This window comes from Crocuta crocuta, unplaced genomic scaffold (genome assembly GCF_008692635.1).
Source record: "Crocuta crocuta isolate KB4526 unplaced genomic scaffold, BGI_CrCroc_1.0 scaffold279, whole genome shotgun sequence".
NCBI classification, from domain to species: Eukaryota; Metazoa; Chordata; class Mammalia; order Carnivora; family Hyaenidae; genus Crocuta; species Crocuta crocuta.
The window spans coordinates 2,277,039-2,303,777 of record NW_027551570.1 but is presented as its reverse complement, the minus strand read 5'-3'; the positions used below and the strand labels follow the sequence as shown (position 1 = coordinate 2,303,777).

At 36.6% G+C, this 26,739-nt stretch overlaps 1 protein-coding gene across 1 annotated transcript; it reads left to right on the top strand.

The window, feature by feature from the left end:
- The first annotated feature begins 667 nt into the window (after nt 1-667).
- Nucleotides 668-26,719, top strand: RAB5A (RAB5A, member RAS oncogene family). Its single transcript, XM_077750894.1, has 6 exons — nt 668-965; nt 4,150-4,412; nt 21,381-21,532; nt 21,827-21,949; nt 23,599-23,692; nt 26,457-26,719. Exons 2-6 carry the CDS (start codon nt 4,250-4,252, stop codon nt 26,570-26,572), a joined length of 648 nt encoding a protein of 215 aa, XP_077607020.1. The 5' UTR covers nt 668-965; nt 4,150-4,249; the 3' UTR covers nt 26,573-26,719.
- Nucleotides 26,720-26,739: the final 20 nt, after the last annotated feature.

The following is a 26,739-nucleotide window of genomic DNA, read 5'->3' as shown; positions in this document are numbered from 1 at the left end:
GATTTCCTTCCCCCCTCCCCCCACCAAAACTAGGTTCACTGATTAAAAGCAAGTTATTAAGGTTTCCTCACCTAGGGACAACTTTTGGTATGGGATATAATCCTCTTCCCTGGGTAAATATCACACCTTTGCAACACATCCATCCCTCCCAGGACATGTTGGGGGGGTAGAAACGTACACCGCCCCCCCACACCATCCCCTTGGCCAAGCTGCCAGGGTTGGGGTGTTGCAGGGTAGGGTAACTGGGACTGCGAGCAAATATTCAGAGGGAACTCCGCCGCCCCATATGGGCGGGTAGCAACAAACCCGTTTTCTCACGCTTCCCCGAAAGCAAGGCAGTAAGGGAGCTCCCCCACCCCCAGCCGGCGGGAGCCCCAGACCGCCACCCAGATAACAATGGCGCCGGCAAGGGCGGGGCCGCGCTTGCCTGGGACGTGGGAGGTGGGAGGTAGCTGGATCCGACGCGGCTGCTCGCCGAGGTCACGTGACACGCCCCACCCGGCCCCGCAGGCCAGCCCTGGCCGACCGGGCTTTGAGAAGGGGCGGGGGAGCGGATGGAGAGGGCGGCCTGACGACGGCGGAAGTGACGAAAGGCGTAGCTCGCTACGTGCAGCGACNCTGTGACTTGAGTGTTTGTGTTTTGGTTTGCGACGGAGCCGCCGGCTGGTCTGAGGGGAGGAGGCAGAGGAGGGAGGAGGAGGAAGAATCAGTCGGAACTCGAGCGCCGGCGGTGGCGGAGGAGGAGAAAGGAAAAGAGGGAGGCGGAGCGGAGAGAGGCGGAGACGGAGCCGGACGGGGGCGGCACCACGGCACGATCCCGGCACGGTCCAGTCTGAGGGGAGCGGCCTGAGGAGGAGACGCGCCGCCGCTGTCTAAGCCACAGCCTCACCCTCTTCTTGGGCTACGCTTGGGACCCGCTGCCGGGAGGCTTCAGCCCCGCGCGGCTCCGCGTGCTGCGTTCTCAGGTAACCGAGCCGTCCGTCCCCTGCCCGGAGCCGGCCGGGACCCCAGGCTCTACGCTGTCCTCCTAGTGCCCGCGGCCCTGCCGGCACGGGCGTCCCCCGCCCATTCCTCCCCTCCCGGCGCCAGCGCCCCGCGCCAGAGCTAATGATCCCGGCGTCTCGTCACGCCGGCCCTGGTGGTTCCTTCCTCAAAGAGCTGTGGAGCCCGGGATTTGCAGACAGGCTGAGGGAGCGACGGGTGTCACCCTGTTCCCTTCTCAAGATGGCGCCGTGGAAGAGCGCTGGAGGCCGCGGTTCCGTCCGGTCCCTGCCCTGGCAGCTCTGGAGGGGGTGGTCCCGGCCCGGGCCAGGCCAGGTTCGGGGAGGCAGGCCGGGAACGATGGCCCGGGGGCCTGGCGGGGCCTGCCTTGCTCTGGCCGCGCGGAGTTGGGGATCAGTCACTCAGGTGCTCCCCAGGGAGGACCCGGGGCCTACGGCAGGTGTGAATTGGGGGAGCTCCTCCTACCTTCGACTTCCTAAGACGTCCCGGGAATGGAGGCCGGAGGAGGGAGGCTCGTCCGCACAGTGTGCCTAGGGACGGTCTCGCCTGGGAAAGGTGGGGGACCGCAGCTTCGGAGAACTCGAGACAACTAGGCCGCTGAACACGCACAGTGGGCCGAGACCTTCTGTTCTCCCGTTCTCCTCCCCGGGAGCTGGTTACCCCCGTGAGATTTTCAGACCGTAAGCTCCGGACGTCATCATTCACATAGTTTGGTTCTTGTCACAATGTTGATTCAGAGGCCTTTCACATAACTAGTTTAAAAAAAAAAAAAAAAAACCCGTGTTCAACACTATAACTAGTCAAAAAAACAAAACAACGTGTACAACACGATTGCAAGGCAAGAGCGCTCAGAAACTTTATTTTTAATGTAAAATTGGGACAGTATGAGTTCATAGGGTTGCTGTCAGCAGAATTCACGGAATAATGGTTGGCACCAAGTAAGTGTCTGGTAAATGTTAGCTGCTGTGATTAATACTATTTTTATTAACGAGCCCCTAGAGGACTTTATAGGAGACCGGTTTTTCTCAAAAGATTTTAAAATGCATTTTATGCAAAATCTTCGTTTTGGGAAACAAAAGTTTCGGTCGTGAATAAAAATGAATGCTCATGATTTTTAACCTTACTGTGCTAACTTTAATTACATTTATTTTCTGCTCTAGAGTGTTGGAGGGAGTTATATTACAACAGCTTTACCCCTTATAAGGCAAAGCAAAAAAATTTTTATGGGAATTTCATGTTTTCTCTGAAATTTGGGGCTTTCAAAATTCAGAGCATGTTCTTGAGTATTTCAGTTTGCCGTTTTGTAGGTAGTGAGGTAACTGGGAAATGTTTCAGTTGGTAGTGAAATATCTGAAGGTGTGTTGATATGTTTAGTCTGCATGATGTTCCGTTGATATTTGGTCATTATTTTATCACAGGGTCACTTTAATTGCCAATTATTAATCCCTGTTATGTGTTGGCCACTGTATTAGAGATTTTTTTTTTAACAAATATTCTTTCATTTAATTCTCCAGCAGTTATGTAAGTTAGTTAGGTATTTGGGATATGGTAACTTCAGTATAGCCAGGCAGGATTAGATCCCCAAATCCAGTATTTTTAATGTGGTGGGGATTGGAGCATTTTTTTATTACAGAAAAATTTTAAGATACACAGAAGCAGGAAAAATGAATAGTAGAATGAACCCATCATGTGCTTTAAATTATCTATGGCCAGTAGTGTTTTATTTATATATCTCTACTGTTTAGAAACAACTTAGACATACCATTTCTTGTTTAAATAGTTTAGTATGTATCACTAAAAGAACTCTGCAAAGCTGCTGTTGAGGTAAGACAGTGGTGATTTTACTGTCTCAAATGTAAGGTCTCATGGATATTTACTAATGAATCCATTGTCAAGAGGGAGTTTTATATAAATTCGTGAGGAAGGCAAAATATATAAGGTACCTAAGTGAAATGTAACAGTGATTTTTAGGGACGGAATCATCAGATTTACTGTTAATAGTAAACACATAATGAGATTTTGACTAAAGATGAGAGAAAACTATAGTGATTTTGTGAGTAAATTGGAAAAGAGTCCTTTTTAATGTTCCCTTATTCCTTTGAGATTGAAAATTAGCATTAGGTATTAAGAGAAGACATAGAAGTTGCCATTTAGGCTAGTTTTTTCTAAGTGTGTTAAATAGAAAATAATGACATAATTATTAGCCCCAAAACTACAGAAAAGTGTAAGTAAATAAGACACCAATAGGCTCACCACATAGAGAACCACAGCTAATACTTACATGTATGATATATTTGAGCACATGAGAAAACAGTTTTAAGTCTTTTAGCCACAAGACACAAAATATTTGTTGCTCTGAAATTACCATTAATTTAAAAATGTACACTTTAATAGGGGCCTTCAAATAATAATGGCCAACATTTATTGAGTTCTTACTATGTTCTAGGATCTGTTGTACGAACTTCCCATTTATGAACTTAATTTTCCCCAAAAGTATTTTAACCCATCTAGTCTGGCTTCAGAACCTGAACTCTTTGTCACCTCTCAGGTTGACTGGGTTTGAAACATAGCTATGTTGTGGCTCTGTCATGGCTCTGTCACAGAAACTGTGATCTCAGTCAAGTTACTTAACCTCTCTGTGCCTGTTTCCTCATTTTTAAGTATTGTAACAGTCTACAGGATTGTTGATGACTGTGTTAAGTACTTAATTAGCTAGTACAAAGTTGAGTCTTTGGGGTTTTTTTAAAATTTTTTTTATGTTTATTTTTGATAGAGGGGCAGACAGAGAGGGAGACACAGAATCTGAAGCTGGCTCCAGGCTCTGAGCTGTCAGCACAGAACCTGATGTGGGGGGCTCATACAAACTGCAATATCATGACCTGGACGCTTAACCGACTGAGCCACCCAGACCCTCCCAAAGTTGAGTCTTAAATAAAGGTTAGCTTAAAATTTTTTTTAATCTGAAAATTACAGCAGGATTTTAGGCTTAGGTCTCATACAGAGGTGGAGAATTTAAATAAATGGCATTCAGTGTCTTGTAGAGGTTATAATTATATTGTATGTTATAGGCAAAATTACTGAGGTGATTAACATTAGATTTGCTTACTGATTTGTGTCTTTAATTATGTAATATTTGTTTCTTTACAGGTTTCTCTACATCCAGAAAGAAGAAAATTTGACACCTTGCACCCTGGAAGTTCATTTAAAAGACTGAAATTAGGGACTTCATTCACTTTCACATTTGGACATGGCTAATCGAGGAGCAACAAGACCCAACGGGCCAAATACTGGAAATAAAATATGCCAGTTCAAACTAGTACTTCTGGGAGAGTCTGCTGTTGGCAAATCAAGCCTAGTGCTACGTTTTGTGAAGGGCCAGTTTCATGAATTTCAAGAGAGTACCATAGGGGGTGAGATTTTCTTTTTTTTTTTTCCTTCATTTATTCAATCATACATTGGCAAAACAGATTTTGCAGTTTCAATTGTGTGATGATGAATATCTAAATAGGTCACACAGTGAAGAAAACTGTTCAGCAGACCTCAACCTTTAAAATTTATCTTGAGTTTTGTTTAGATAGTATCTTTCTACATTTTGGATTTCCTGGTTATCCCCAAGATGATTGTGTAAAAGCTGGAACACAGATGCAAGCATGAACCTAGTCAGTGTCCCAAGTAATTAAATTTGATCTGCTACCTGTTTCTTGTTAATGATTAGAAGCTTCTTCAAATTAATGCATGTTTGTGCTGAATTCTATTGGCTTTAAAATGAATAATGAAAACAATAAATAGTGAAAGTTAACCTTAAAATCTTAATTCTAAATAACTAGAGTATTTGTATGTTACACTGATTCGTAAAATTAATTAAATATTATTAAACTTGAAGAGAAAAAGTCAGTGATCAATGGAGAGGGATATGAAAAGGAAATGAGACCTAGAGAGAAAGATCAAAGATGGGGAAGAGGTAAAGTAAGCCCTGAATACAGTGGTTGTGGTAGGGCTGAGATGGGATGAGAGGAAGCCAAGAGGCAGGACAACTAATAGTGCAGTGTTGTGGATAAAGACAGGAAATTTGATGATTGAATTTAATCAAATTTACAGCTCTGTAGCATTGGGGCAAAATTTTTTCAATGCCTGTTTCATCTGTCAAATGAAGCTGTTGAATTAGGTAATATCAGAGGAATCACACAGCCTTAAGGTTTACAATATTTTGCAAGGTGTGCACAATTAAGCAGTGCTATATTTTTAAAGGTATATATAAATATATCAACCCCATACATATAAAAAGTCAAACTTTTGAAGTATTGACCCAGCTAATATGTAGCAACTTCAGATCTGTGTTTTAGGAATATATGTTGTGCATTTGGTGTATGTTTTCAGGTACACTTGAGAATTTTATTCATAGTTCAGGCCCTTCTAATGAAATAGTTTGTAAAACTGTACTACCTCCTGACTTCCCCTGCATACAGAAAATATACTCCATAGGTGGTATTTCCACTTTAATAGATTTAGCAGTGTAGTGGTGATTGTCATCCTCTTTCATTTGTGTATCTATCAAGTTACACAGTGTTCTATAGTGTCAGTATTTTGTTTTTTGTAATGGGTGACCTTCAAAAATGTAGTCCACGTCATTGAGCTTTTGAGTTAAAAATCTCATGAACAATATATTACACGTTCTTTGTGATTTCTTTGTTAAAACATTTATTTATACACACACACACGTTTGGTTTAGGAATGAAATAATCTCTTAAGACAGTGTCTCTTGTCAGGTGATTGTCAGTGGCAGCATTTCCCAAAGTTCATATGCATTCTAGGCTAAATACTTGGGCCCGATAGGTTTGGGACTGGCTATATGCTACCCTCCTCTCTTTACAGTGCATACTCAACAGAAACACTGAAGTACTAGAGTAAAGACCTTAATTCCAGGGGAACTACCAGAGCCTCAAGAGGCTAAAACTAGAATCTTTGTTTTTGTTTTGGGTATTGTGATCATCCAAATTTATTTTTTCCTAATGATATTTCAAGAAGGACGTTTATAAGAAAATTTGAATTCTGTCAGTGAGTTAAAAATATACAGATCTAATAAATGTGTGTATGCATATATATAATTTGCATCCATTTAATACAAATTAGATGATTTACATTTTATTATGAAGTTTTCAAGTTTTTTGTTCCTATATCTAAAGCTTCCGTAATATTTTCTACTTGTACAGATGAAATTCGGCTTTTAAAACCAACTTTAGAAGGGATTCATATGCAAAATTTCTGTTAATGGTGGTTGGACACTTAAGCTATGTTGGCCACATATTTTTAAGAGGTATGACAATGCCATTATGATTACAGCTGTGAGCACTGGTTTTTGTTTTTGCTTTGAGACATAATTGACATACAACATTGTGCAAGGTTAAGATGTAAGACATTGATCATATGTTTTTTTATAGTGAGTGCTATTCTTTTATGCTCTTTGCTAACAGCTCTTCACCCTTAGGGACTATTCTAGTATTCTGTTTTAAGAATTTCAAGGTTTGAGCTATTTAATGATCAACACCACAAGTCCGTAACTTGTAATACATATTTTTGTTTTGGCTGATGTGTGGTAAGACTAATCTAGCAAATGAACTTAGCCAAATGTTTTGCATTTTATTTTTTGATTGTTTATATCTAGTAACATTAGGTATGATCTGAAGAGCTCACTTAAAAATTTTTTATCTGTTTGAAATCATATGCTATACTCTTGAGTTTGTGTATGCTAGAGCCTTAGATTCATAAGAATATCAGGGTAGTTGGTGCAGTTCTGCTAAACAAGATAGCTTGATTTAAGAATCAGTGTTGTCTCACTATATCCTATACAATTGCCCCTTTACCCTATAGCACTCATAATAAGGCTAGGTAGTTAAGTGTTGGGTTTAATACTTGGGGGAGTTCAAAGTGGCGCCTGGATGGCTCAGTCAGTTAAGTGTCTGACTTCAGCTCAGGCCATGATCTGACAATCCATAGGTTCAAGCCCTTCATTCAGCTCTATGTTGACAGCTCAGAGCCTGGAGCCGTTGTGGAGTCTGTGTCTCCCTCTCTGCCCCTCCCCTGCTCGCACTCTGTCTCTCCGTTTCAAAAATAAATGAAAATTATTAAAATTTTAAAAATTAAAAAAATACTTTGGGGAGTTCTAGCTTATTTGTAGGGATTTAAAGTCTGCAGGACTATTATGTTCTTATTAAGACAAACCCAGCGGTGCCTTGGTGGCTCTTTCGGTTGAGCATCCAACTCTTGATTTCGGCTAAGGTCAGGATCCGAGAGTGGTGGGATCCAGCCTGCCATAAGGCTTCACTGCCCTTTCCCCCACTCTCACACGCACTCTTGTACACGCACATGCTCACTTGCTCGCTTGCTCTCTAAAAAAAAGAGCCCAGAAGGTCAAGCAAGGAACAACATTAGGCTCAGATGGTTGTATTCCTCAGTACCTCCTCAGTATATATCTGTTGGATAGGGCTGTTCGTCTCTCACTTAACACCTTGAGTACTTTAAGACTTTAAAGATTTCAAGTGAGTTACTCCTGTCAAAACAAGATTGTTTTTAAACACACATTTAAATGCTATTTATAAACAAGTGGATCTTCATGTAAGTCATAGCTAGGTTAAAATACGCAGTTGAGAGGGCGCCTGGTGGCTCAGTGGGTTGAGCGTCCACCTCTTGATTTTGGCTCAGATCATGATCCCAGGGTTGTGGGATTGAGTCCTGTGTCAAGGACTGCACTGAAGGTGCGGGGCATGCTTTGGATTCTCTCTCACCCTCTCTCTGCTCACTCCCAAAATAAGTAAATAACCCTCTTTTTTTAAAAAAAGAATATGCAATGAAGTAAGATGCAGTCATTCAATCCTTTTTCTTTTGAAACATAAATGTTTGATGCCAAAGTTTAATTTTATATACACTGATCATCAAAGGAATGTCATACAAGTTTAGGTTACAGAACTGTGCATGAGAATATTAACATTCCTCTTGGAGGTAACTCATTTTTGAAGTTTGATTTAGTGCAGTGGTTCTCAGAATGTTGCTTACTACAGAAGCATCTGTATTACCTGGGAACTTGTTAAAATGCAAATTTCTATGTCCTGTATTGAATGAAAACACTGAAGTGGAACCAGTAATCTTAAATTTTAACAAGTCTCCCAGGTGATTCTGTTGCATGCTGAAGTTTGAGAACCACTGCCTTTTGTGTTCTGAGTAGTCGGTATTACATTTACACTAAAGTTTTTGGAATCATTGCTTTTTGTTAAACTGCAGTTTGGGTAGGGTTTTTGAAAACATGTTGTTCATCCAACTACTCCAGCTTGAGAATTACAGGTATTGTGTCCTGGTAACATCACATATTACTTGTGTGTCTTTGTATGGGACCCCTTCCCACAAATCTGTTAACCTGTTAGGCCCTTTAAGGGAGTATAGCTCCTTCTCTGTCCCTTGTCTCTCTTTACTAAAGGACTTATAGAGTATCTATAGTTTTCAGTTATCTGTACCAGTGTTGTTCTCCTTTATTGTCACAAGTACTCAAGGACTTACTATACACTAAGTTAATTAAAGAAACAAGTGCCTTTTTAAATTGTAGTTTCAGTACATGGCGTACATACTAGCTGCATGATCATAGGCAAGTCAGACTCAGCTCTCACATGAAATGGAAATAATGGTATCTAACTAAAAAAGTTTTTAGTAAGGATTAAATGAAAGTACATATAAATTTCTTGGCACAGTGCACAGCACAGAGCAAAAGGCTTGTTAAATGTCAGCTATTACCACTACCATCACCATTACTTTTTGCTGAGTCATTTTTGTCATTTTTATATGGCATTATTTTGGAATCATGACTATCTAGTGCATGTCATTTGATTTAGGATTTGACAGTAATAAAAAGGGTTTTTTATATTTAGATTTGCTTTATTGGAAAATGAAACATTTTCTTATTTAAAAAATATTTTTAATGTTTACTTTTGAGAGGGAGGGAAAGAAACAGCATGAGTGGGGGAAGGGCAGAGAGAAAGAGGGAGACACAGAATCCCAAACAGGCTCCAGTCTCTGAGCTGTCAACACAGAGCCTGATGAGCTGTGAGATCATGACCCGAGCTGAAGTCAAGACACTTAACCAACTGAGCCATCTAGGCACCCCTGGAAGATAAAACTTAATAGGAACAAATAAGACTTTAAAAACCTTATAAGAGTAGTACTTAAGTAAATTTGAGCATCCTAGAAATGAAGTTTTTGCAGATCCATTCAAGTGGATAGTATGAGCATTTACAATTAAGTTTCTTAAAATTCTGCTTGGTAAATTGTTACTAATTTTTCCTTCTCTATTGGTTTTCACAAAACTAGTTAGTCGTGTATATTACATTAAATGCATGCCACCCACATGAAGTAAGTTATTTGTGGGAGTTTTCTTAGAGGGAGAAATCACACTGTTAAATAGAATTCTGAATGTATTCAGATATTAAACTTGCCTCCTAAACTGAGAATGAAAAGCCAGCCAGAAAATTTAAGTCTGAATAATTTATGTTCTTGTAGTAGGCTTTCTACTGTTGCCCTTCACTTGTTAGCCTTCAGAAAGACTGTTTAGTATACAAATGATCCCCAGTTTATAGTGGTTCTACTTAGTTTTTTCAACTTCATGATGGTGCAAAAACGATACAGACAGTAGAAACCATGCTTTGAATTTTGACTTTCTTCCAGGCAAGCAATATTTAGTATAATATTCTTGTGATGCTTGGCAGTGGCAGTGAGTCCTGTCTCCCTGTCAGCCATGTATCACAAGGGCAAATAACCGATAGACTCACAACTCTGTATCGGTAATAGCTTTTCCATTTTTCATGTTTAGTACAGTATTCAAAAAATTACATGAGATATATAACACTTTCTTATAAAATGAGAGTTATGTTATATGATTTTGCCTAATTTTATGTTAGCATAAGTGTTCTGAGTACATTTGAACAAAGCTAGGTTAGGTGTATTAAATGAATTTTTCATTTTTACCATATTTTCAACTTGATGGGATTAATTAAGAGTAATCCCATCATGACTCAAGACAGGTCTGTAATTGTAATTTGTGCATTTATTGCCTTTATCTTTTTTCGTATACACATTGTTCTCAATTAAAAGTACTTTTGAGGGGTGCCTGCATTGGCTCAGTCCGTTAAGCATCTGACTTTGGCTCAGGTCAGGATCTCATGGTTTGTGGGTTTGAGCCTTGTGTCGGGCTCTGTGCTGACAGCTCAGAGCCTGGAGTCTGTTTCAGATTGTGCGTCTCCCTCTCTCTCTGCCCCTTGCTTGCTCGCGCTCTGTCTCTCTCTGTCTCAAAAATAAATATTAAAAAATATATATATATACTTTTAAGAAAGGGTAGAAGACCTAGAGACAGACCATAAGCATATCGTTTTTGACTCATGAGAAAAATGGTGTTTGAAATGTCTATTGTTCTTTCTAATACAGTGAGAATTAAAACTTGTGGCGGTTAATCATTGGTTTCAAGTGGAAGAACATTATACATAGTACTATTTCCTTCTATAAAGTATGTATTCAGTATTTGAGATAGGTTGTATTACTGAGAGAAGTTGGTAGAGACTGGCTGCTTTATATCAATTATTACCAGTTTTGTCCTAAAAAAGATTTTTTGGGGGCACCTGGGTGGCTCAGTCGGTTAAGCATCTGAATTTGGCTCAGGTCATGATCTCATGGTTCGTGGGTTTGAGCCCCGTGTGTGGGCTCTGTGCTGACAGCCAGCCCAGAGCCTGTTTCAGATTCTGTGTCTCCCTCTCTCTCTGACCCTCCCCTGCTCACACTGTCTCTCTCTCTCTCTCAGAAATAAAATACTTTAAAAAATTTTTTAATGATTTTTTTATAGTTTGAATATTAATTATTTTCCAGTATCCTACTTTAAAATGTTATCATACATGAGTATTTAAACATTGCTGCCATGTAGGAGTCTGCAACCTTGTTTCTAGTCCTGACACCCTTTTATGGACACTTGTGAGCCCTGTTTGAACATTGTTAAAATTAGAGGATTGTTACTATGTATTCTCTAGAACAGACTTTTTTTAAGTCTGTACTTTCCATATTAGACACCTATAATCAATACAATTTAATATTTTCCTCCTCTTAAAATTTATTTCATAATTTGGTATTTTTGGACATCAATTTTTGTCCTCTCTTAACTTAATTCATTGATTGCCCTCTGGTGCTGCTTAAGTGTTCAAAGCTGTTTGGTAGAATGTTTTTTGCCCATTAGCTCTAACTATAATGAACAGCCTCTATTGATTACTTTGCTGCTTTTATTCTCTTACATACTGGGAAGTAAGACTGTCAAACGTCTTTTTTTTTTTTATGTTTTATTTATTTCTGAGAGAGAGAGACAGCGTGAGCAGGGGAGGGAGAGAGAGAGGGAGATACACAATCTGAAACAGGCTCCAGTCTCCTAACATTGTGCTTAGTACTAGAAATCAGATCTTATTATGTTTAGGATGGGAGACAGATTGAGTACACATAAGATATGAAAGAAAAGTGGTATGTAATAATGGTAAAAAGTAAGTGGTATTTAAATAGGTCTAAATTTCTGACTGATTGTCTTGGTTTTTTAATTATATATATCCCAAAAGAGTATACATTTGTATGTATAAAGGAGATTGGAGCCTCAGCCAGAACACCTTCATGTGGGCCTTGCCACCTGGCTTGAGTTTCCTCACAGCATCCTGTATCAGTTCAAGAATGAATGTCCTAAAAGGTACCAAGTGAAGCTGGGTGGCCTTTGATGACCTAGCCCCAAAGTTACATAGCATCAATCATGTTCTAGTTATAGACTCATGCAGATATGAAGGAGGGGTGTCAGCACTGTAAGAAGAATGTGGTGTGGGAGATCTTGCTGAGGCTATCTTGAAAAACACATTCTGTCAAAGGTCTACCCATGTCATTTTATGAAGAGCATCTTCATTTTTCTTGGGTGTAACAGTATTCCATTGCATGAATCATATCAATGTATATTTAAATCACTTCTCTAGTTTTAAATTTGCACGTTTTATATTTTTGGCTGTTAGCATTCTGCAATAAATAATTCATAGAAGTATCTGATATGTCCCAAGTATTTCTATGATGTAAATTCCTAGAAGTTGATTGTTATATAAAAGATAACATAAGTTTGTAGTTCTGATGTAATTTTCCAGACAGTCTTTTAACAACAATGCGCAGAATGCCTGTTACTCTACTTTATACTAACTCAAGGGACTTGTAGATTTTGCCATTCTGCATTTCTTATTGTACATTTTTCCCGTATTATGAGGAAGATCTAGAATCTTTTCATATTTTTAGAGCCCATTGTGTTTCTGTTAACTATAACTTCATGATATTTTTATGTGAATTCATTTATAACAGGTGCTATTCTATTCCATTTCATTTATTAATGTTAATTTCTCAACATCTCTGTTGTATTCATGTTTATTTTAGTAACTGGTAATTTCACATTTTTTGATCATATATGCTTATTGTTGAACATTTAGTATTTGTGTTTTTGATCGCTATTCTAGGTAATCCTATAGTAGTGGATATTTTCTTGGAATTTTTTTCCTCTCTGGAGTTCATTCTGGAAAATCGATTTCTAGATGTGGTTACTGAATCAGAAATGATTTTATCTAGTGATTGTGGGATCAAACAGATTTCAGTCTTTTCATCACTTTTTCCCTCCCTTGGAGATACTTCAGATTTTTTGGCATTGCTCAGCTTAAATATGTTTTAAGATTACAAGTTTCCTGTACCTGTTACTCTGGGAGTTAAAATCTTCCTTGTCTTTTCTCCCTTGTTTAAGTTGTCTTTTCATTCCTTTGTTGTAAAATTCTCAAATCTGAGAACTTTTAAGCTTATTTATGGAAAGGTTTGTTGTTAAGCATTAAAGAGTCGCTTTAAGGCCAGTAATACTTTAATGATCTGAGAGGTTTCCTTGAGGTCTGGGAAGCATTAAGTTCTTGAACCCAGTGCAGAAGGTGTATCACTAAAGAGAAGGGGGGAAAAAAAAACTTCGCCATTTTCAAATAAGCATTTTCATATTCTTTAGGTAAATACGCAGAGGTGAGAATCCTGGATTATGTATTACTATTTTTAATGTTCTTAAATGTTTAATGTTTTTTAATGTTTAATGTTTTCCATAGTGTCTATATCAGTTTACATTCCCAACAGTGCACTAGGGCTGCCTTTCCCCACATCCTTGCCAGCACTTCTTATTTCTATTTTTTTTAACTGGTCATTCTGACTGGTGTGAGGTGATACTTCATTGTGGTTTTGAATTACATTTCCCTGATGTTGAGCATCTTTTCATGTGTCTGTTGGCCATATGTGTGTCTTTGGAAAAATGTATTTAGGTCCGCTGCCCATGTTTTAATTGGATTTGGGTGTTTTCTGAGTTGTAGGAGTTCTTTATTTTGCATATTAACCTCTTACTGGATATATCCTTTGCAATATTTTCTCCTGTTTAGCAGGTTGTCTTTTCATTTTGTTGATGATTTCTTTTAAAGTACAAAAGCTTTTAAGTTTGATGTAGTCTGAATTGTTTATTTTTGCTTCTTCTGGATTTTTTTAAGTCTGACTCATCCACACCTAATTTCTAGCAATTTGTCAATTACAACTTAGGTTTTTCTACCTGAACTGGTTTGCTCCACCTTCTGCTCTGAGATTATCCTTACTGTATCCACTTTTCTGTCCAATTTTGTGAGCAGCATATTGCCCTCTGACCTCAGTTTTCTTACATATGAAAGAGTTGTCGAGTTTTCAGTTTGTTCATCTTTTTATTTGTTAGGATAGGGTGGCTACTTCTAAGCTCCATACATGCGGAACCAGAAACCAGAAGTTGTCTTTCCCTTAACATGTTGTGGGAATTTAATAAAGTATCTATTGTCCACAGATAAAATGTCTTTCAAAGACACACATTAAGTTAATTAACTTTTTCTGTATTGATGTTCCTTGGAGAACATTTGTCTGAAACTAGTTAATAACTTAAAAACCTCTCCCCTTTCTTTACCTTTCCTCTTTGTAATGTTTTAATTCTGCTTCCAAGTTTAGTATTTGATACGTCCTTATTATATAAATCCAATCTGATGAGTAAAGACATTATAAGGTTTGGGCCCATGGTGAAATAACCATAGATTCTTAGCCTTGAAGGTTCATTTACTGGTTTTATCAGTTCATTATAGGGTATTAAGGTTTGGGGCACTAATTTAATACTAACCAAACTCAAACTCTTAAGACTAATTTTAAAACAATATGCATTAGTTTAGTATCAGAAATACTACTCTGGTGGGGCACCTGGGTGGCCCAGTTGGTTAAGTGTCTGACTTCGGCTCAGGTCATGATCTCACGGTTCGTGGGTTCGAGCCCCACATCGGGCCCTGTGCTGACAGCTAGCTCAGAGCCTGGAGCCTGCTTCTGATTCAGTATCTTGCTCTCTCTCTGACCCTACCCTGCTCTCGCTCTCGCTCTCTCTCTCTCTCTCTCTCTCTCTCTCTCTCTCCCTCCCTCCCTCTCCCTCTCTCAGAAATAAGTAAAACATTAACAATAAATAAAAGGTACATTTAAAAAAAAAAAGAAAAAGTACTACTGTGGTAGTGTTCAGCAGGTAACATGTGACTAGCTTATGTCCTGATTAGTGGATTCCCTTAGGAGAGTTAGGTATCCTTTAATGTTTTCCAAGATTTCAGGTAATTTAGCAGCAATTGCCTTTAGGTATTGTTGTATAATTTTTGTTATTAACTATGCATAACATAAAGTTTACAATTTAAACAATTTTAAAAAATATAAACAGCTCTGGAGCATTAAATACATTAACGTTGTACAGCCACCAGCACTGTCCATCTTCAGAACTTTCTCCTCTTCCCCAGCTGACACTCTGTTTATTAGACAATAACTTCCCATTCTCCCCCACCCCTATCCATAGCAAATACCATTCTACTTTCCCTCTAAGAATTACACTGTGTAGGAATCTCATATAAGGGAAATTATACAATATTTGTCTTTTGATAATTGGCTTATTTCACTTAACATGTTCATCCATATTCCCATGTGTCAGAATTTCCTTTTTAAGGTGGAATAATGTTCCATCATATGCAGAATACCACATTCTGCTTATCTTTCATTTATTCTTCATTGAGGATTCTTGGGTTTCTTTCTGAAAAACAATACCAATATCTTCTGGGTATTGTGAATAAATGCTGCTGTGAACATTGATATACAAATACCTGTTGAAGTCTTTGCTTTCACATCTTTGGATGTGAAAAATTCCACTTAAATAGAATTGCTGGATCATCTGATGATTATTTAACTTTTTTGAAGAGTATCATTTTCCACAGTAGTACACCGTTTTATATTCCCATCAGTGCACATGAGTTCTAATTTTTCCATAACCTTGCCAACTCTTTGATTTCTGTTGTTTTGATAATAGCTGTCCTAATAGAAGTGAAGTGGTATCTCATTGTGGTATTAATTTTCATTTTCCTACTAGTGATGTGTTAAACATTTTCATTAGCTTCTTGGTCATTTGCATATCTTCTTTGGACAAGTGTCTATTAAATTTCCTTGCCCAATTTTTAATTAGATGTTTGGGTTTTTGTGTTTTTGAATGGTAGGATTTCCTTATGTAATCAGGATATCAGTCTCTTACTAGGCACGCATTGATTTCTAAGAATGAATTCTATGTGATGAGTGATTTATAGATCATCTCATAAGATGGATTTACTTTTGGAAATAACTGCCATCTTTTTATATAGTATCTCTTTTATAGTAAAAATTTTTTACCTTGTTGCCGTGATTTTGGAGCATTTTCTTTTGGGGTTTAGTCACTGTGTATGCTTTCCTCTCTGCCCCAGTTTTTTTTGTTTGTTTCTTTTTTTATCCCCCTTCTGTTTCTCACATTAACTGAAATGTAACTCTTCCCTGAATACATGATTTTTGCTGCCATGATCCACTAGGTACTCCTCACAATGCACATATTATTTTAATGGGAAATAAAAATAGGCTCAGTTTTTTATATTGCCTGCTGTTAGCTTTAGACTTCCATATATTCTCTGTGTACAATTTTATTATCTGAAGTCAGTGCTTATCTGAGAAAATCCATTATATTAAATTACTGCTGTTGATACTCATTTCCCAACAAACCGGTTTCTACCCTGATAATTTTGGTACCTGGTTCTTGATGCTCAATTCCCGCCATCCTTCTCCCTGATTGGATATTCACCTTGGAGTTTGAGTCAGATCCCTTAAACTCATTTTTTAAATTTCTTGCCTCTAAAAACCTTTGTTTCTACAAATCACTTCCAAACAATCTCTAACTTGGATTTTATGATGTACTTCTGAGAACCTGAACCAAGGCCCTTCTCTTTAGCAATTATATTCCTTACCTTTCAGTTTTGAAAGGCCTCAAATCCACTGCTTATAAGGGAGAACATTAAGTCATGATCCTACTGTGAAGAGCCTACTCTTACTTAGTTTTTTCTGTGTTTTTCTGGTCATGTTCCTACATAGATGTACCATATACCTACCAAGAATTTCTATAGTTTTTTACTTTTTGGCAATTACAGGTCATTTTATAACCATTTTTTAATTTAATTGCTAGTTAATACCTACCAAGCCACCAGTACTTTTTTTGCATTTATACATTTAGGTTGTTTCTAATTGTTAAGTACAAAATTCTTTGAGCATAAAGATTTCCTCGCTACTCTCCTGTTCCCCATACCATCTTTTGGAGATTCCATTAGGTACTAGATTAACAAGTATCAGCATTTTCATTATTTTGCTACATGTTGGCAAAATTATTTTCAAATCAGTTACATAATATCACCAGCAATGTGTGAATTTTAAGTTTTTTTTCGTTAGGAGGTAAATTAACTTTGTTTCTTTTAACTTCTTGCTGTAAGGATGGTTTTGTTTGTTACTAGTGATGTTGACTCCCCCCCCGTTATATTTCTTTTGTGAATTTTCTTTACACATTTATCCCTAATGCTTTGGGAGTTTCTCTTAAGATTTATATGAGCTATCAACATATTAAAATTTAATCTTTTATTATTCACCGTAGAAATTTTCCAAAAATGTGTTCATCCCTGTGTTATGGGTATATGATACATGTTTGCAAACAAAATCTCAAATTTTTAATGTAATCAACCTGATAGTCATAGGATTTTTGGTCAATTCTAATAACGTAATTCTTTTTTATCAAATTTGATTAAAAGTTGAGGGTTGGGGTGGTATTGGTTCCTTGGTTTTTCTCTACTATGCCTTCTGTTCAATTCATGCAGAATCATTTTAGTTGTTAGATTAAACTTTTTGATTTGTTAACCTTTGGATAATGCTATTGGTTTGGATATTTTTTACCCTGGCCTATTGTATTGCAGTGTCTCTCTTTTATTTATGAAGGTCTTGCACATTATTGGCCTTTGGTATTTGCAAATTTAACATTTACAGTTTCAGCTATCTCCGTGGACTGACTGCAAGGTCTGTGATTCCCTAATTTTAGTTTTGCTGAGACTGAAATGTTACTTGCTTGCTGCCAGGCTTACCAATAGGAACTGATCTTGTAGCTCAAAGAGGGAGCCTATTAGACGGGCCAGCACCCGCATCTCAACGCAGCTTTGTTTTTCTTTACTTGTCGTCGCGTACACAGTAACTCTCGAAGTGATAAAAGCTGTTTCTTTGTGAAATATGGGCCCGAAAAGAAAACCAACTGCTAGTGCTGGTGATGAAGTGAAGAGAAAATGAAGAGGTCTAAGAAAGTGATGGTTCTTAGCCAGAAAATAGACGTTTTGGATAAATTAAAGTGGTTGTGCAGATTAAGGTAAGTTGGTGGTGGTTAATGTTGCTACAGTGTTGATGTAGTTTATATTTTGAGTGTCAGAATTTATTTTTATAACTTTATAAATCATTAGCAGTGTAAGTTTAGAAGCATTAAGGATTTGAAGATGTCAGCTGTACTTGACTGAGTTTTATGGGGGAACTTAAATTTTATGGGGGAGATATTTGAAGACTTGAGAACTTTAGGGAATCATGATGGCCTTGCAGTATATAGTGTTTCTGATAATGCTGGATTATCCCATAACATATTTCTGTTCTTGTGGCACTATAGCAGTTTTAATAGTTTTAATGTGGTTTTGATGTACCCTAAAACCCCATCCCCCTGGCCTCTTAATACTGTTCTTTTTTTCCAGCATTTCTCAGCATTATGCTCTATCATACCACATGAACAACAGTATGCTGTTACCAAGTTAAAAAGATCTTGATGGTATTTTGTTTGAGATTATGCTAGTTATATAATGACAGTAGAGAGAGGCCTTTTGAAATGTCTTTTTTTTTTTTCTTCATTTAGGAACTGTTTGTCTATTCAGATGTCATCTAAGATACTCCCCCCCCCCCACACCCCATAGACATATCTTTTATGAACTTCTTTTAACAAACATTTTGAATATTTATATGAACTGGGATTTTTATTATTGGGTAACTAACAGTAATTCCCTGAGAAACTCCTAATCTAGAAGAAAAAGATTACATAGATCAGTGATTATAAAAAATGTGAAAATGTTCATGGCACAGAGGTGGGGGCTATTAAATAGGGCGTGATGAAGGATGCTTTCTAAGAGGAGTTGAGCGAATTGATTGTTCTTATTCTTTGTTAATATTGGGATCCATTTTCTTTCAAGCATAACACTGAAAACCTGATTATTGCCAGTGTGTTGTAAGGCTGTTGACTTTGATCTGTTCTAGCCAATTTACAGAACTTGTTATCCCTTCTTTTTTGGTTAATACCTTTGGATTTTCTTGTCAGTCTTACCTCTTAACAAGTAATCTCTTTTCAGTTATCTATTTTATTATAAGGATATCTGAAATGTTAATAAATAATGGTGATGGTGGACATTCTTGTTTGGTTTCTCAATTTAGAGACTGCTGAAGAGCTTTCCTGTTAAAATGCTGATTTCAGGCTTACAATGGACACTTGATAAACTTTAAGGAAGATTCCTACATGTATATTAGGAATGGATATTGCCTCAAATAAATGCCCTTTTGTAATTTGTTTAAATGCATGATTTTTCTTTTTTAGCCTACTGGTGTGATAGCTTTGACTCTGAATCTACAATAATGGGCTATAGTTGTTTTAATGTCTCTGTTGAAATTTCTTTGCCTGTATTTTGTCATTTTTGTACATGTATTTACCAAAAAAGATTGGTAGCCTTTTGTAATAACTTTAACTGATTTGAGATTCAGATTATATTTTCTTTAAGGCAGCATAACTAATAATTATGTCTCTGAGCCTTGAGTTGATATATGGAAGTATAAATGAAAGTTTTTATTACCAGTGTACTTTGTGGTCATAGAAAAGAAAAAACAGAGTCTGAAAGCAAATTATCCATTTTTTTCCAAGTTGCATCAAACAGTATAGTTTGAGAATAGCTTATGTTTTGTGATGCGCCTTTTTCTTTTTTTCATTTTTAAGAAAAAAAGCACTGTTTTAGAGGCTTAAGTGTTTAAAAATATTTTTTGATTCTGCAGGAGAACGTTTCATGACTGAAAAAGTGACATGGTGCTTTTTTGGTATCCTTTACCATATATACAGGTTTTAAAAAAATAGATATTTCTGCTAATTTTGTATGTTAAATATCTTGATGAATTAGAACATATTTTAATTATGATTAGCTACTTCTGAGAATTCACAGAACTGTGCATTGGAATCTGTTTAATATAAAGATATTTCCAATTACGACATTTACAAAACTGAGAAGGTTATAGTTCCTAATACAGCCAACAACCAGTTGACCTAAAAAAAACCTTGAAAAATAAATATTTAATGTAAAAGAGAACATCTAATTAGATTTGGCTTATTCAGCACATATGATGTCAACTAGTGAATCACTTATGAAAAACATCACCAGATAAACTACAGTTTACAGAAATGGAACATAATTCTCTTGCATGACAGGACAGAGTTTTAGAAACTTTTAACTTAATTTTGTGCCTGTTTGTGAGAAAGAGTTGAATATCACACCTTGAGCTGAAAGTAAAAGGGAGGGGCATACTAATTTACAATGAATGATAGAGTAGCAGAGGATTAACTACCAAAGTTAATAAAGAAATGATCTGTAAGATGATGTCAGCATGCTGCTAAAAATGGCTAAGTGTAGGTCTTGTTCCTAAGTATCTTTATTTTACTGCAGCTAGCTACACTTAGAAACTTACTCTAACAATTTTTAGTTTATTTTGAGAGTAAGAGAATGAGTGGGGGAAGGGCAGAGAAGAAGAGAGAATTCCAATTAGGCTCTGTCTGCCCTGTCAGCACAGAGCCCAATGCAGGGCTCTATCTCAGGAACTGTGAGGTCATGACCTGAGCTGAAATCAAAAGTTGGGTGCTTAGCCAACCGAACCACCCAGGCACCCCCCTAACAACTGATATTTTAATGTTCAATTCACTTGATTATAAGCTACCTTTTTAAAATTGATTTCTTTTCATTTTTAAGAATCTGTTGCAGTGTTTTTGCTGATGTTTATTCCTAGAGCTAAGAGGATTATAATGGAAATTTTACTTTGTATTGTTCTCAAGTAGCAGTTCAGAAAATAAATGCTATGTGATTAACCTTAAAAGCAAAAATATTGCTATAAAATAATACTTTGCTTGGCTCAGTCACAGCTTGTGACTCTTGATCTTGGTCATGAGTTCAAGCCTGATGTTTGGTGTAGAAATTACTTGTTAAAAAGGATAGTTTCTTGTTAAAATCTAAGAAAAGATTAAAAACACATACGCAGAAAATCCTTATGGCAAGGATTGAAACAAGTTAATACTGAATCTATATTTAATAAATTAAGTTTAGGTTGAGTTTATAAAGATTATAAAATTAAAGTTTTATAATGTTTTGAAGGAAACTATCATAACAAAAAATATACAGTGTTAGAGGATTGGGACTAAATCACCAGAGTATGCCAACAGATACCAGGAGAATGGAGCAGGGGGCATGGTGTTAACAGTGTAGGTCGTGTACTTACAGGTATGCCAGGCCCCTTGGACTTTTTCAAGAATATCAATGTATATTTCTTGAATTGTTTTTAAATTTAAAAGTTTAAATTTACAATGTATAAAGTGATATTAAGAAACGCTATTGAACTTATTTAGCTGTGCAATAAACTTTTTAAGAATGTAGAAAAATCTTTGAATCAGGTTTTACTGTGAAGGTCTTCATAAGCATATCTGTATGTCAAGCTTTGAAGCACAGGTCTTGCAGGTATCTAAAGCCACTATTAACTGTGTGTGTGCAGTATATCCTGTTTCCAGATGTTTTCTATACTGTGAAAAATATTAGGGAGGAAATGATAAACTTATTGCAGACATTTTCTTCTTTCAGCTGCTTTTCTAACCCAAACTGTGTGTCTTGATGACACAACAGTAAAGTTTGAAATATGGGATACAGCTGGTCAAGAACGATACCATAGCCTAGCACCAATGTACTACAGAGGAGCACAAGCAGCCATAGTTGTATATGATATCACAAATGAGGTAAGTAGAAATGTATTCTGCTGTGAAACCCGCTTGACTATACATCTCCCATATTCAGAATTTCAATTAAAGATTCTTAAAATCGTTTTTTTAATATCCAACCGTGACATTTCTGTCAAAGCTTTCACGAGATAGAACTAATTTTAAAAAAAGACAGAAATTGTCTCAAATAATACCATAGTCCCAAGAATTTCTTTCCAAGAGACACACTGAAGAGTTTAAAGCCTTGTCTTACAAAGATTCTCCCTAACCATTTTTGAGCCTTTGCCAAATAGCTGTTTCTTTGTTTCCCAGGAGTCCTTTGCCAGAGCCAAAAACTGGGTTAAAGAACTTCAGCGGCAAGCCAGTCCTAACATTGTAATAGCTTTATCAGGAAACAAGGCTGACCTTGCAAATAAAAGAGCTGTTGATTTTCAGGTAAGTTTGAAGGCATATATGTATTATAAATTTTTATTCTGTATCCACACTTGTATTAGTTATTTTAAAGCCCTGCAGATAATAGAAAATACAGATTTTTTTTTAAGTAAATGTTGCTCTACTGTGTGTAATAAAATGCTTCTCATGATAAATCTGAATTTTTAAATATCTTTACATAATTATAATGTATAAATTGATTCAAAGATTTTGTTAATCTAAACAATTAGAAAATAAGTGATTTTTCACAAATAGTGCAGAAATATATAAAGCAAAAGATGACTGGCTGCCTCCTACCGTAATTCTTCCACCCCAACACATACTTTAGTATCCTTTCTAACCTTTTTTATTTATCTGCCAATTTTTATGGTATCTTACATACAGATACCCACATATACACATACAGCTTACACTTCGGTGGTTCTTAAAAGGGCATTCAAAAATAAAGGATTAAAAAATCCACTTTATAGGTTATTTAATCTAGCTAATTAAGAATGTTTCCTTCTGCAAAATAAAGCACATTTATTTATTATGTTTATTTTTGAGAAAGGTACAAGTAGAGTAGGGGCAGAGAGAGGATCTGAAATGTGTTCCACTCTGACAGCAGCAAGTCCAACGTGAGGCTTAAACTCACAAACCATGAGATTATGACCTGAGCCGAAGTCAGACACTCAACCAACTGAGCCACCCAGCCACCCCTAAAGTAAAATTATTTAAAACAAATGTCTCTATTTAGACATTTTTAAACTTTCCCTTTTCAGCTTCTCTACCATATATATATATACACACTCTACCATATATATATATATATATATACACACACACACTATGTATATAGTATAGTATCAATGACGGCATAACTGTCTTTGATGATGGCTGTTGATGGAGTATATGGACTGAGAGAAAGGGAACTAATATTACTTGTACCATTAGGTAGTAAGCTGAGCATGTAGGAACTGTGATCTTATTTAATACTGGTTATAGTCCTATGAGGTAAAATATCTATTACCTTGAGATGGTTACCTCCCCAGCATAGAGTGGAGAGAGAGCAGTTACAGTCAAAAGTGGCCCTCTCACACAATTCAAAGGAACCTCATTCTTTTTTCTTTAAATTGGAAAGACAATTAGTTGCTCTTCATAACTATGAGGCTTAAAGGCAATAATATATGTAATGTAAAGCATGACAAAAATATAGAGTAGTAATTTTTAAAGGAATGATTAATGACATATTCAAAATTAAAATATTGCTAGCCATTTAATGTTTGAACCCCATATTAGATACTTGGATTGCCTTTGTGTTCATTGCAAGTAACGAGCATAAATAAAATTTGCCATAGAGATCGAAGAGACTTTTATATTTAGTTTAGAATAGGATAATTTTCCACCCTCTGGAACTCATCATTTGAAATCAAATTTTAATGTCAGATCAGATGAATCAGAATGTAACAGTGCAAGAAGTTAAGGTAAGAGGAAACTTGAAAAGATATCCTACAAGAGTGCTCTTATCTCTCTATTCCCTTTAGTAGTAATTGTTTCTTATGCAGTTGCTCATTGTAGGTAGTCAAGTTAGAGTAGTAATAAGCCTTTTTTTCTATAACAAAACTAAGGTATAGTATGTGCAAAGTATTTATCTCATTTTTTTTTATAAACAGGAAGCACAGTCCTATGCAGATGACAACAGTTTATTATTCATGGAGACATCAGCTAAAACATCAATGAATGTAAATGAAATATTCATGGCAATAGGTAAGTTTTCAAGTAGTAAATGGAGACAAAACAAGTTACACTGGGGCATATATGATTTGTCTTTTTAAAATTTATTTTTTTATTTGTTTCGAGAGAGAGCGCGTGCTGAGCATGCAAGCGCAAGCAGGGAAGGGGCAGAGAGGGAGAGAATCCCAACTACATGCTGTCAGTACAGAGCTGGAAGCAGGTCTAAATCCCACAAACTATGAGATCATTACCTGAGCTGAAATCAAGAGTCAGATTTTAACTGGCTGAGCCACCAGGCACCTTATCTTTTTAAAAACTCTTGATTTTTTTTTTTTTAATGATTTTTCTCTTCTAGATCCATTCCAAGATTTATTTTGTTGGTAATATTGTTAAACTTGAAAGACTCTTACCTATAAAGTTGCAGTACTTTTTTTCAGTTTAGGTAAGTTTCTTGTAGGTGTCAAAAGCCTGGACTATGAGCTAATACTTCAAGCAGATAAATGTCTATATAAAGATTTCAATAAGAAATTTGGATAAATATGTTTTTCTATTAGATTATACTTTTTACATAAAAGGAAGATAAGCTCAGAGCAGTATTTATCAGTGCAATATATGGGCATACAGAGATTTCTTTCTCACTGATTAATAACTATTTTCATCTCTGATTTGCCTTGAACAAGCACTATTTTCGTTTCTCACATTCTTTTTAAATCATTGATTATTGACAAATGTAATGCAAGTATGCACATGTTACATAAGTGTGCTCACTGTGGGCCTTGAACTCAACTCTAAGATCAAGAGTCGCGTGCTCTACTGATTTGAGTCAGCCAGGTGCCCCCAGATGGGCCTTATTTTATTTGTGCCTTTTATGCGGTTGTGATAATAATGTTATTTTTCTAGTCAGAAAATAGCCTATATATTAGAACTTCCAGTTATTTTTTTCTGACATTACAATGTTCCTTCCCTTGAAAGAAATAACCAAGCATAAATTGAATTGTTGCTTTTCTATTTCTCTTACCATATTAGTGACACACAATGCACTCATATTTTCCCTCTTAATGACTTAGGGAGTACAGTTATTTACTGGAGAAAAGTCTACAATAAATTAACTGCTTTCAGTTTGATAAGATCTTGCTTGCATAGTTTCTTTCGTTGCACATCTTCATTAACTTGATCCAGGATTTTAGCCTCTTAACAATCCTAATTCAGGGGCAAATTGGTAAACTCCAATTATCCACATACCAAACAAATAGTACCAGCTTCACTTTGGTAATGCTTAATAAAATAGGAAACAGGAGACTGCTTCTGAGACCTCTGAGTTGTGTTTTAGTTTAATCTTTATGCAGTAAACCAGTAGAAGCTAAAAGTTCCTCAATCCACTTTATTTCCTGCAACCTCCTAATTTCATTCAGATCTAATTACAGAAAGCCCATGGACAAATATAGGGAATAATCACTCAGTACAAAACCTAACAATATTTTAATAATAAAAGTTATAAATGCTACCCTCTTCTTTGTCCCTACAAGGCTTTGTTTGAAATACATTTAACTGGAAATTTGCCATTTTATTATTTACCATTCACCCTATTATCCCTAGAGCCAGTTCTAGAGAAGTGGCCCAAAGTGCAGGCTTTTCTTCCCAAACTGCAGTGTTCCTGGTTCTCACTTACATTGAAGTGCATTGGGATTCTAAAATGTTTAGGATTCTAAAGATGATTAATGTTCACGTGTAATATTACAGCAGATAAAGTATAAAATAATCCAAAATGCAGTTAGGCATTCAGAGACTGAATTAGAACATGTTTAGCTTTTGTGTAACCTGAGCCAAGGCTAAATAAAGCTAGAATTCAGACATAGTCGTCTCTCTCCAAGGTTGATAGAGACCAGTGTATCTAGTCACCTGTATAATCAGGATTCTTAGATAGTTAATATTTAGTGAATCCACATCAAGGATCTTTGACATCTAAGCAGACTGTATCCAACAGGTGAATTTTTAAATCTTGAGATCCAGGCTTCAGAGAACAGCCGTTAACTGTATGGAGTTAAGCAGAACTAAAACCCTAATTGCTGGTTGAGGGCTTCATCCAAATGTGGCAAGCCAAGATCACCTGACTCAAAATTGGGAAATAGTTTTTTGAGATAGAGCCTGCAGAATCAAGTACACTCATAACTAGGCAGAGCTACTGGTGATCTGATTAGGGTTCTTAATCAGACGTAAAAGAGGAATGTGGTAGATGTTTGAAGGGTAAAGTATGTGTAACCAGGAAGAAAATAGAAGATGTGATCTGTCAGAATTTGGGGTGAGTTAGGTAAGACAGTAAGTTAGAGGACAAATTCTTACAGGATGATGGTGATGGTATTTGTTTATAATCCTAAATTGTTCCAGAAAAGTATTTGTGGCACACTAGAGAACATTGATAAAAGCTAAGATTCTTTACAAGCTTATTGGCTGGCCATCATTCTTTTTTTACTAACTTAGATGTTCTTAAACAATAGAAGTATTAATGATTATCAAAGTATACCTTTTCTAGTATTTTTAACTGAATATATATATATAAAGAATTAAATATAGCTCTAGTCAAATTAAGGTTTAATTGTATGTCTGTAACTCCACTGACCTAAGGACTGACCAATCTAGTATTTGGTAGGTACTCCATAAACGTTTAAAAAGAATGAACATATTACTATGTGATACTTCAGGTTAACCTACCTGGAAAAAAAGTATTTTAAGTAAGCAGATGAAAGTAACTCTAATATGAATATTCTAATTGTATTTATTTTGACAATTTATCTCTCAGCTAAAAAGTTGCCAAAGAATGAACCACAGAATCCAGGAGCAAATTCTGCCAGAGGAAGAGGAGTAGACCTTACTGAACCCACGCAGCCAACCAGGAGTCAGTGTTGTAGTAACTAAACCTCCAGTTTGAACTTGCTGGAATACTCTTCTGCTTCCTAAATGTTAATGACAGTGGAATTGGAGCATTTAACCAGCCCAGTATGACTTCCAAAAAGAAGAGACTTATGATAGAGTCAAGTTTCTAATACAGAATTATTTTAAGTGTTTTGAACTTAATTTTTAAT

Coding starts and splice junctions, on each gene's coding strand:
- RAB5A (XM_077750894.1), top strand. CDS start 4,250: ATGGCTAATCGAGGAGCAACAAGACCCAACGGGCCAAATACTGGAAAT. Junction 21,533..21,826: donor TATATGATATCACAAATGAG/GTAAGTAGAAAT, acceptor TTTGTTTCCCAG/GAGTCCTTTGCCAGAGCCAA. Junction 21,950..23,598: donor AAAGAGCTGTTGATTTTCAG/GTAAGTTTGAAG, acceptor TTTTATAAACAG/GAAGCACAGTCCTATGCAGA.